General features: G+C 34.3%; 1 protein-coding gene across 8 annotated transcripts in view; it reads right to left on the bottom strand.

Moving 5' to 3' along the window:
* PPP1R12A (protein phosphatase 1 regulatory subunit 12A) overlaps positions 1-12,084 on the bottom strand; it is a 160,660-nt gene that overhangs the window by 46,335 nt on the left and 102,241 nt on the right. For all 8 annotated transcript variants that reach the window (XR_008419619.1, XM_019455200.2, XM_019455198.2 and 5 more), the window contains exons 9-10: positions 9,858-9,979; positions 1,410-1,625 (exon numbers count right to left, since the gene is read on the bottom strand). Coding sequence is in view for 7 of the 8 variants with exons in the window: in XM_019455200.2 (XP_019310745.1) it covers positions 1,410-1,625; positions 9,858-9,979 (338 nt within the window). In the remaining variant the exon portion in view is untranslated. The remainder of the gene's footprint in view (positions 1-1,409; positions 1,626-9,857; positions 9,980-12,084) is intronic.

Genomic DNA, 12,084 nt, shown 5'->3' with positions numbered 1-12,084 from the left:
TCAAGTACTTGGAAAATAATTAGGCAATCAATTTATACAAAATAAAAAACTTTAAAATTACTTGATGAGAAATTCTATTTCTTATTTCTGACACAAAGAAACAAACACTTTAAATAGAGGGACGAAACTATATGAAAAAAAAGTACAAGCGCTGAAAATGTAGAAAAGAAATAATCCAGCAATATAAAATATATCTGAATAAACTGCATACATTCTATTTGATATAATTTAATACTATCCTTCAAATACAGTTATTAAAACTACTGATTAAAAGGAGGTTGCTTTTGATGTAGCAGATATAAAACTGCAGATGCTAGATAAATGCAACTTACGAGTATAATTACATTACAGAATAAATTCTAGAATAAATGCCCCCCAATATATTTTATTATAAACTGTCTAGTGGAATAAAGCATTTGTTTAATTAAGTATAGTTTCATAATTTATTTTTTGAGCAAATCTGATCTTCCCAGTACTTACAGAAGCATACTTCATTTTATTGCACTTAACAGATACTGTGGTTTTTACAATTTGCAATTTGTTGCAACCCTGCATCAAGCAAGTCTATCCAAGCCACTTTCCAACAGCATTTGCTCACTTTGTGTCTCTATGTCACATTTTGGTGATTCCCACAATATTTCAAGGCTTTTCATTATTATCATATTTGTTACAGTGATTATAACTTGCTGAAAGCTCAAATTATGGTCAGCATATAAATATTTTTAAATTAAGGTATGTACATTTTCTTTAGACACAATGCTATTGTATACTTAGGAGGCTACAGCATAAATATATATAAAATTTATGAGTATATATACGAGTATAAAATATACATAAAATTAGAGTGTATGTGTGTGTGGAGATATATATATATACACACACACACATATATATATGTGTGTGTGTATATGTATATGTGTATGTGTGTGTGTGTGTGTGTGTGTATCCACACACATATACATATGGGAGAGAGAGGGAGGGCCTAAAAAGAGAGAGAATCTGAAGCAGGCTCCACACCCAGCACAGAGTCTGACGTGGGGATCAATCTCACAACCATGAGATCATGACCTAAGCCAAAATCAAGAGGTAGATGCTTAACTGACTGAGCCACCCAGGTGCCTTATATAAATATATTTCTTATATACAGTGGGAAACAAAAAATTCATTTGACTTGCTTTATTGCAGTGGTCTGGAGCCAAACCCACAATATCTCTGAGGTATGCCTATAATTCCATATTGACATTTAAGGTAGGTCTATTTGTATTATCATGTAAAATTCATTAAGTCAGGTGAATTAAGTTGATACACAAATTTAATAATGACACAAAGTAGAAAATCTATCAGATTTCATGTTCCTGGAAAACAAATGATTAGAGTGTTGATAGAAACCAGATGATGAAATAAGTCACCTTTTCTTTATTATCCAAAGAGGAGGAGAGTCTGGGACTCGAAGCTGAACGTATAACACCTGCAGTGTCTTTTTCTTTCTGAGCCTCTTTAGATGCTGTGATTTCTGCAAGTGCGCCATAACTGCCAGTCTTTCTAAGTCCTAACCTCCAAGATGCAGGAGACTCGTCTTTTCTCTCTTCTTCTTTGGGAGAAATTTTTGTAGCTGAGGTTGGAAACTGTTATTTTATTTTTAAGGAAAAGAAAAAGTAATTATCAACACTGATCAATCCTTAAGCTGGAAATAACAAATTTATAGATAATATGTCTGAAATTATAGTTAATAGTTTCAGGAGAAACACTTTTACTAAGTAGGTTAATGTCTTAGTAAAAAATGTAAAGATCTAAAACTGGAAAAAAAATAGAACTACCTTTCCAAAAGTTAGATTTAAGAAAACACACTCCACACTTTATAGCACACAGAAAAATTATAATGCAAATACAGAGGACAGAAATGAGCACACCATAAGGACTTTAAAACCATGCATCTCTGGAACCAATATTCATATTAAACTTGTTATATTGTAACCTCATAAATCCTTGCACATAGGAATGCCTCACCATGGATTTTTCACCCTTATTGGGCACAAGAACAATGCCAGTTTTGCGCAAGCCCTGCCTCCATGATGCAGGATCTACTGATTCCACCACAGGCATGATAGGAGCAATGAAATCATACTAAAGCCAATTAAAATAAGACAGGTAAAGAGATAAAGATTGAAAGCACAAAACAAAAAAGGAAGTTATAAACAAAACATACTTTTTTCTGTTTAAAAGAATTTTGTAACAAAACCCAATAACTGGGTAATGATCCAATCTTAAAAGTAACTGGGAACAAATCTAATTTTAGCATAAGAGAAAGAATCTGAAAGAATCTAATAAAGAAATTTCTAAAGCAATTAAAGGCACATGCAGCAAATACTATAGTACTTGAATGAACAGACTACTGCATTTGAATTTTTTATTCATTTATATACTTGGGTTAAGAATTTTTTTTTAATCCAGCATAATCAACAAAAAGTAATAAGTGATGTTATCTTCCACTTAGAATATTTAATTCAGTATATTTTTAGTATCATAGCCTTAAACTTACTTTTTGATTTTACCACCAAATATTAATTTTAACATTTCAACTAAAAACTATTCTTTTGTACAAATATTTATTTCATTTTCAAGGCTTCCAAGAGCCCTAAAAATGAAACATTTGTTGTCTTTAACTAGTTCATTTCATGAACTTCACTGTTTAAATATTTAACCACAGTTAAGAACAGATGGGTGAATATAGCAACTAACTAGTTGCTATAAGCATAGGATATGGGTAATTAAAAAAAAAAAGAAAAAACACTTTTCCATATTTATTGCCAAAGTTTGATATAATTAGCATTTCAGAGTGCTTGCTTGTTTAAGCACCCAGAATGTCAGAGGGCTACTTCATAGACAAAACTATTATGATGGTAAGATATCTCTGGTACTTCTAGTAAGTAATTCCTATCAATAAGGTCATAAATAGCCTCATGATATACAGTGCACTGAGGCATTCCAGGGATGCCAGAATAAAATCACAAGGGCGCTGTGGTATACTTTCAAGTTTTGAGAGAAAGCACAGTGACATCTGTTGGACATGGCACAAATTGCCACTGTTAACTTACTTGCACTTAACTATTTAATAAATGAAACAAATACTTCTTTTGGCCAAGTGGCACTGTGAAAAAAATTAACAAAACATTAAGGATTCCACTGACTGAGAAAGTCCAAGAACCTCTGTAACATTTTATACAACAATACAGACACTGAGATGACAAGTTTTTGATTTCTGCGTCTAAACTCATAGGGACCATCTAAGAATAGAGATTGGCCAACTTTTCTGTAAAGGACCAGACTGTGAATTTTAGGCTTTGCAGACCACAGAGTCACTGTTGTAACTATTCATCCACAGTGTTGTACAAAAGTAACCACAGGTAATACATAAGAGAATAAATGTGGCTGTGTTTCTAATAAAACTTATTTAGATATACTGAAATTTAAGTTTGGGTTACAAAATATTCTTTTGATTTTTCCCCTCCAACCATTTAAAAATATTAAAACCTTGGGGTGCCTGGGTGGCTCAGTCGGTTAAGCATCCGACTTTGGCTCAGGTCATGATCTCACAGCTTGTGAGTTCAAGCCCCACGTTAGGCTCTGTGCTGACAGCTCAGAGCCTAGAGCCTGGAGCCTGCTTCGGATTCTGTGTCTCCCTCGCTCTCTCTGCCCCTCCCCCACTTGCTCTGTCAGTCTCTGTCACTCTCTCTCAAAAAAAAGTAAAAACGGGGGCGCCTGGGTGGCTCAGTCGGTTAAGTGTCTGACTTCAGCTCAGGTCACGATCTCGCAGTCCGTGAGTTCGAGCCCCGCGTCGGGCTCTGGGCTGATGGCTCAGAGCCTGGAGCCTGCTTCCCATTCTGTGTCTCCCTCTCTCTCTGTCCCTCCCCCATTCATATTCTGTCTCTCTCTGTCTCAAAAATAAATAAACGTTAAAAAAAATTAAAAAAAAAATAAGTAAAAACATTTGGAAAAATTTTAAAAATATATATTAAAACCAGGGGTGCCTGGGTGGCTCAGTTAGTTAAGTAGCTGACTCTTGATTTTGGCTCAGGGCAAGATCTCACAGTTCCTGAGTTTGAGCCCCGCATCGAACTCTGCACTGACAGCGAGGATCCTGCTTGGGATTCTCTCTCTCCCTCCCCCTCTGCCCCTCCCCTGCTTGCACTCCGTCTCTCAAAATAAATTAAAAAAATATTAAAACCATTCTAACTTGTACAAAAACAAGTAATAGGCCAGTTTCACTCGACTACGGTTTGCTAATCCCTGCCTTGGAACCTCCCCAAAACTGGAAACAAAGTTACTCCTCCATGATAAAATAGATAGCTTCTCTTGTAACATTCAGTAAATGTTAAGTTAACATTTAACAGATGTTTACTCCCGCCAGTCCCTAAACTAAGTGCTTCACAGGAGTTATCTCGTTTAATCCTTACAACCACCCACTGAAATACTATTAATACTGCTATTTTAGAGTTGAGAAAAATGAAGCAGTATTAGCAATTTAAAATGGACATTTCTTGCACTGTAATGACTGATCTACCCCCATTCTGCCTAGTGTGAATTTGGATTTATTGGTTTATGTGTTTAAAAGAACCTTTCAATTTTACTTGGTCTGTAAATGAGTATCTCTGAAATATTCAACTATACCTATTCCCTGAAACTCTTCTTTTGGCTTTTGTAACAGGACACTGTTTTGACTTTCTTACTCTTTTGCCTACCCTCCTTCTTGGCCTTGTTGCTTTTGTCAGCACAGTCCTGCAACACAAGCATTTCAAGAGCCTGTTCTCAGATCTCTCATCTTCTCTTTCTACTTTCTTCTGAGGGCTGGGAACAGGGTCTTTTCTACTTCCTCAAGCTCAATATGAACTGTGCTCAGCTTATTTTCAAATTTATTATTTCTAGTTGAGTCTGATTCCTAAATTCCCAGTCCTAAATTTCTAATTACCTGGAGAATGGACCATCTAGAACTACAACTGGAACCTGAAACTCAACATACTTAAAATCAAACACCTTTATTTCCAAACTGGCTCTCCCTCAGTTCCCTATTTCTGTTAGTAGCACCAATAAATTTCTTCAATTCCCTATGTTTGAAACTTCATAGCCATGTTAGACTTCTTCTCTGTCATCATCCTTCATTTATAAATTAGCTGCCAAGTCTCTGAAACTCCTCTCCTTCTGAAGAGAAACTCTTCTCCTTCTAAGAACTGCCACTTCTCTATATTTTTTTATCATCTTGGGCAACTTCAATGATTTTCTAATACATCTTCTTTCAATTAGTCTCTCACCTTCAAATACACCTGTACATTGCTACCAAAATTATATTCTATAAAGAATAATTCTTTCACGGCCTTGTTTAAACATCTTCTGATTCTCTACTATCCATCAAACTAAAAATGTTACCAGAGAAATGAAGACATTCCACAATTTGGCTTTACTATTCCTGTTTTACTTTGTATATGTACTCTAGATATCAAACTAAACAATTTATTTTCCTGCAGAAGATTCTACATTGTCCCTACTTTGTTCACATTGTTTCTTTTTTTCCTTTCAGCAAACTGTACAAACTCTCCTGCTAGTTGAAATACTACTTTACTCATTCAAGATCTCAAATGTTCTAATTTTATTACCTCAAATCAAATAGGATCTCTTTCATTTTTAAACCATCATTCTGTATTTGTACACTTCTACTGGCATACTGCAATATACCACACTACAAAGTAGTTTTTTATTAAATTATTATTATACTTAATTGGATTCAATTAACCAAAGCATTTAATTCCAAGAAAATTCTGAATTTTTACCATCTAGTAAAGTAAATACAGTTTACCCTATGAGAATTTATGTGCATACAGCAAAGTAGGCAATCTTTTTCCGAGATCCCAAACAATATTTATTTTTTTAAGTTTTTTATTTTATTTATTTTGAGAGAGAGAGCAAGCAGGGAGAAGGAGGGCGGGGGAGAGAGACAGAGAGAGAGAAAATCTCAAGCAGGCTCCATACTCAGCACGGAACCCGATACAGGGCTCAAACTCATGAACCATGAGATCATGACCTGAGCCGAAATTAACAGTTGGATGCTTAACTGACCAAGACACACAAAGGAGCCCCAACCAAAAATATTTATTTTGACAAAAGAGGGGTATATAAACTTACTGTTACAATTTTAAAGATTAGAGATGCTTGAGTGGCTCAGTTGGTTGAGCATCTGACTTTGGCTCAGGTCAGGATCTCACAGTTCATAGGTTTGGGCCCACACTGGGCTCACTGCTGTCAGTGCTGAGCCTGCTTTGGATCCTGTTCCCTTCCTTCTATATCCCTCCCCCACTCGCACTCTCTCTCAAAAATAAAAATACTAAACAATTTTTTAAAGATTACTTATTTTTAAAAATAATCTCTACACCTATCGTGGGGTTTGAATTCATGAACCCAAGATTGAGTCACATGCTCTCCCAACTGAGCCAGCCAGGCACCCCTACTGTTAAAATTTTAAATCATAAAACCAAACTGATGGTATTATAGAAAACATCTCCACAAATCATAAGCCTGATCTTACTGCTACAGAAATATTCTTTAATTTTAGCTGAAGAGTTAAGAACTTAAGGGAAAATCATTTAAAGCGAATATATCTATGTTTCTCTGTAACTGCCACCCTGAGTTGTTAGAAAATGTAAGTGATATTTAATACTGCTTTAGAGCTTCTGTTTTGTGATCTATTCCTTACCATGAGTGTATGAGTGTGTATTTATATATAGTTTATGCAATGGTGGAGAAAACAAAACTTAGCATACCTCTGTGCAAATATCGAAAGCAGAGTAGTGAGTGAGAATCTAAAAATAGAATTCTTAACTGCAAAATCTTTTAAGATGCATTTACAGATTAACAATTCATCTAAGGCAATTCATCTGTTAGGTCTCTAAGTTACAGGAAAATTCCTGAAACTAACTTAGAAACATTAAAATGCTAAATTAACATTACAAAGTATCACTGAACAAAATAAAAGGCTTTAAAAAGTCATACAAAATAAGTAAGATTGCTCCATCCATTAAAATAATACTTCACATTTTCTATATACCACAACTCTGATTTGAATAAAATTTGGCTACAAAACCCTTAAGATTTTAAGACTGAAATAATATAATCTTCCAAGTAAGTTATGATGCTTGAAATTGAGAATAAAGTGGAGTTTCTAAATATGCAAATCATAGAAAACACTTGTTATTAGATCAATTTAATTACAGAATCAGAAGTAATTCTGAACAAGGATTTTTATAGCAAAGAGGTTAATCTAACAGATATTAAGAGCAATTAAGTTATTAAATTTGGGGCTATGCTTGAGAAAAATATAGTTGATTGAAAGAAGTCCACTGTAATTGTTTGACTACAGCAGGAAAGAGACTGCTTAGCTAAATACTCAAAAGAATGAGAGCCAGTTTTTCTTGGCCAGATATTTCAGAGGGATGGAGCTTCTTGTGAACTTCTGATAATCCTATAGTTTTAACAGATAATAAATCAAAAAAGCTAAAGTTTGGTAATCACTGAATAAGTATAGAAGGACTCTAGAATTAAATAAAGTTTAGTTAAAGCAGCCTATGTTGACTCCAGTTATACCATGATAATCATGTTGAAAATTCTGCAGAGAGATTGCCCCTGAAAAATTTCATTTTTAAGCATATATAATTATGATCTTATGAACATGAGTTCTACCTAACTTCAAGAAGCCCTCAGCTCTGGAATACAGAAGGTAAGATAAATCATTCATATAGTTTCCTGATATTCAAACTGTACCAATGAAATCCATGCATTTCTACTACTATGAACCCACAATACCAATTTCCTTAGGAAGAGTTTTAGAAGAGGATCATTACTAGTGGTATGGATTTTCTCTAGTTTACTATTCTAAAGGGTTCACATTTTGATCACTTGAAGCCAAATCCAAAATTAGCAATACTGACAACATAATAGAAACACTATGGGAATTTAGAAATCAAACCCACACAAATCAAATAATGTCAGATAAGCAACAAAATAAGAAGCCCAAAGGCACAGACATGACAGTTAAACACAATGTACAATCCCTCAGTGGACCCTTGATTTGAAGAAAAAACAAACAGAAAAACATTAGTAGGAGGACAAGTGAAAAAATCTTCACTATGGTTTGTATATAACGATCACAGATCAGAGTATTATATCAAAGTTAAATATCTTAAATAGGATCATTTTAGTATGGGAATGAAGGATAATGCTTTTGTATTTAGGAGATACATATTCAAGTATTTAGGGGTAAAGTGTTATATTGATTGCACTCAATTCTTAAATGTTTCCACAAAAAAGTGTGTGTATGTGTGTGCATATGTGTGTGCGTGTGTATGTAAACAGAGAGGGAAATGAATACGCTCATTAAAGACAAGTAAGGGTTGGTGGGGAGAAACCTTTAAAAAGAGAGAGCAGTGGTAAAAAAAACCAAAAACAAAAAAAACCCCCACAAAATAAAACAAAACCTGTAATCTTTAATTTGGGTCAAATGAAGTACAGGTTCTGGAGTAGCAGGGAAAAGCAAAATCTTTAAAAATATCAACAAACTAGTTGGAAAGCACTGTTTGGTGGAGAAAAGGAAGCAAAAGGACAGAGCCCACATGGAGAACAGAATAAAGGAGAAGAGGAAGAAATGAAACTAACATTGTGGGAGTACTTTGTCACTAGCCAGGCTCTCTCTCAACCAACACTTACAATGCTAACTTACTCTTTTGTTTTTGTTTTGTCTTTCTTTCTCCTGACAGATAAGGAGACAGTAACTTGCTTAAGGTCCTTACAATTAATAAAGGGGTAAAGGGGTTCAGGTGTGGATCTCTGCTTTGTCTGACATCAGAGATCATGCTCTTAATGGCATACCATACTTACAAATCTAGTGCTTTGTAGAGTTAGAAAATCTAGATTCCATGTAAGAAACACAACAGATGAGGGGCACCTGGGTGGCTCAGTTGGTTGAGCATCTGACTTGGCTCAGGGCATGATCTCGAGGTTCGAGAGTTTGAGCCCCACATTGGGCTCTGTGCTGATAGCTCAGAGTCTGGAGCCTGCTTCAGATTCTATGTCTCTCTCTCTCTCTGTCCCTCCCCTGCTGTGCTCTCTCGAAAAGGAATAAACATAAAAAAAAAAAAAAAAAAGAAACACAACAGATGAACAAGGGGAAGGGAAGGAAAAATAAGATAAAAACAGAGGGAGGCAAACCATAAGAAACTCTTAACTACAAAGAACAAACTGAGGGTTGCTGGAGGGGAGGTAGGTGTGTGTGGGGGGGGTGGGCTAAATCGATGATGGGCATTAAGGAGGGCACTTGCTGGTATGCACACGGGGTGTTAAACGGAAGTGATGAATCACTGGGTTCTATTCCTGAAACCAATACTGTACTGAATGTTAACGAACTTGAATTTAAATAAAAACAAAACTAAACAAAAAGGAAAATCTAGATTCTAGCTCTGTCCTTGACTTGTGGTAGTACTTTTTGTGCTTAACTCAAACACATGTGAAATTAACAAAATGTACCTTTACTTATCAACAGGGATAAAGGATACAAAACCCATGTTTCTCAAAAATTCAGTACAAATAAAAAATACAAAGCCATTAGTTTTTATATGCAAACTAATACTTTAAAAATTATATTAAAAAAAAAGAATGTAATATGGTTCAAAGAAAATCTTAGTCAAATTAAAAAGGAAAAATACATTCTTGTTCTAAACTTTACTTTTGGAATAAAGTATACAAATTTAAGAATTGTCTTAATGCTTTAGTACTTAAACAGAATAGATGTATTTTTAGCAGACAAAAATTTGGCTTACCTTTTTAATAGGTGACGTAGGTGTGGCCTGACCAGATGACACAGGTGTTGTAACAGCTACAGGAGCTGCTTGTGTACTAGATGTATTGGCATTAGTTACAGAAGCCATAGGTTTTGTCTTATCTATCACAAAAACACAAAAAAACATGGAGTCAAGAGTTGGTATGGACTACTTCAATGTCTAGATAAACAGTATTTTATATTCATTTTTGCTTAAGGTTTTGTTAATTCAAGTCTTTTACCATTTTTATCCCTTTTAACAAGTGAATTTTTTCAAGGAGTTCCTAGAAATGCCTCAATATGTATGCTGAAATACATAACAGAACATGATGACAAACAACAAAGCTTCTAAGAATAAAAAGCAAAAACGGAATCTGACTTTTGTACTTTTAACACTATAAAAATACAAAAAAAAATTTTAAGTTGAATGCATGAATACAGTGTAAGTATAAAGATTAAGTACATAAAATATTAAGTGTAAGTAAAAAGATTACAAGAGCTATGCAATTTTTCTAATACATCTACAATTTACCTTGCTTATTTAAAACTCATAGTTCCTCTTTATTCCAAGAAATTTAAAAACTGCTTTTTGTCAATAATCAGCTTATTTTCCTGTCAAATAGTATGCGTAAGTGTCATAAGGAGCATGCCTGCTCACCACTAAAAAGTCTACACTTAAATGAGAATATCAGCTGAATTAAGATTTAAATCTCTTTTCACAATGTACTGAGACAATTTCTAATTAACAATGAATTACTTAGAAAAAGATTTTTGAAAATTTAATGAAAATCAATCTGATGCTAGAAAAAATTCCGACTGTATTTGAAAAATTCACCTATAAATTTAAATCTATAAATTAACAGTAATTTATAAATGGGGCAGAAAGGTTTACTTTTCAAATGGTCAAAAATCATGTATCTAGTTTTAAAGCATTTCTTTAGTTTCAAAATGGGGGAGGACAGGTGGTATTCTACACTTTTGGGAAGAAGTATAGTACATACTTTAAAACCCTAAGAGATACTCATTTTCATTATACCTCTCTTCCTCCTTTAGGTCACTTTTCCAAAATAATTTTCTTTTTTTTTTAAAAGCAAGGGCATTCTTTTTTTTTTTTTTTTTTTTTTTTTAACGTTTATTTATTTTTGAGACAGAGAGAGACAGAGCATGAACGGGGGAGGGTCAGAGAGAGGGAGACACAGAATCCGAAACAGGCTCCAGGCTCTGAGCTGCCAGCCCAGAGCCCGACGCGGGGCTCGAACTCACGGACCGCGAGATCATGACCTGAGCTGAGGTCGGCCGCTTAACCGACTGAGCCACCCAGGCGCCCCCCAAAATAATTTTCTACCTTATCATTATTTTATGCTGTTACACTTTATAAGTAGACAATATTAAAATATTCTTATCTTTAGGGCAAGTATAAACTTTCACTAAATAGTTCTGATTTGCACTGATTCATTCAATTCTATTTGTGACTAGGAAAATATCCACAAGAGGTTAATAGGGTGAAAAGCATCATATCTCAAACTATACCAAAGGACAAGACCAAAGTGACACATTTAAAAATCACTAAAGTCTTAGCTTTTCGAATAAAGTGAATGAGCTAAACTCAGTCTCATAAACTTTATTCTCAATGCTAAACAATACCTCTTTATTCAACAGAAGCCAAGCCTATTCGGCATAGTTAAGTACAAATCATGCATAATCTATTAGACCATCATCCTGGAAAACAGTCCACCTAACTGGAGAGTAACTCAACAAATATTTATTAAATGTTTCCATATTTCAAGTGCTAGGTACTGGGTCCTTAAGTTACTGTCCTACGTACTGGGGATATATCAGTTGATGAAAAAACCAAGTATCTTAACTGCATAGAGCTTACAGTCTAGTAGGAAGAATAAATAATAAACAAGATAAAAATTCAATGATTTTTTTCTCCTTTTTTCTTTTGGTTTAAAAATTTGCTTTCTGATTAGTTAAATCTACACATGAAAGTTAAAATGGATATACATGTATGTAAACATTTAGGCTTCGTTTAAGAATAATGAAACAAACCTCAAGTGCCCACCATCCAACTTAACATTATTAATATTGTTAAAGTCCTTCTATAATTTGATTTCATTGAAGAATAAAAGTGTCAAGTTCTAGAGGAAAACAAACAAACCAACCTGAAAGCAAAAATATGCTTCCCTCCTCATTCCCTCAACTACCTCTAAAATTTATAAATCATT

This window comes from Panthera pardus, unplaced genomic scaffold, assembly GCF_024362965.1.
Source record: "Panthera pardus isolate Hobbes unplaced genomic scaffold, ASM2436296v1 HiC_scaffold_6, whole genome shotgun sequence".
In the NCBI taxonomy this organism is placed as follows: Eukaryota; Metazoa; Chordata; class Mammalia; order Carnivora; family Felidae; genus Panthera; species Panthera pardus.
The sequence above is the reverse complement of the archived record's forward strand: the minus strand, read 5'-3'. Positions and strand labels throughout refer to the sequence as shown.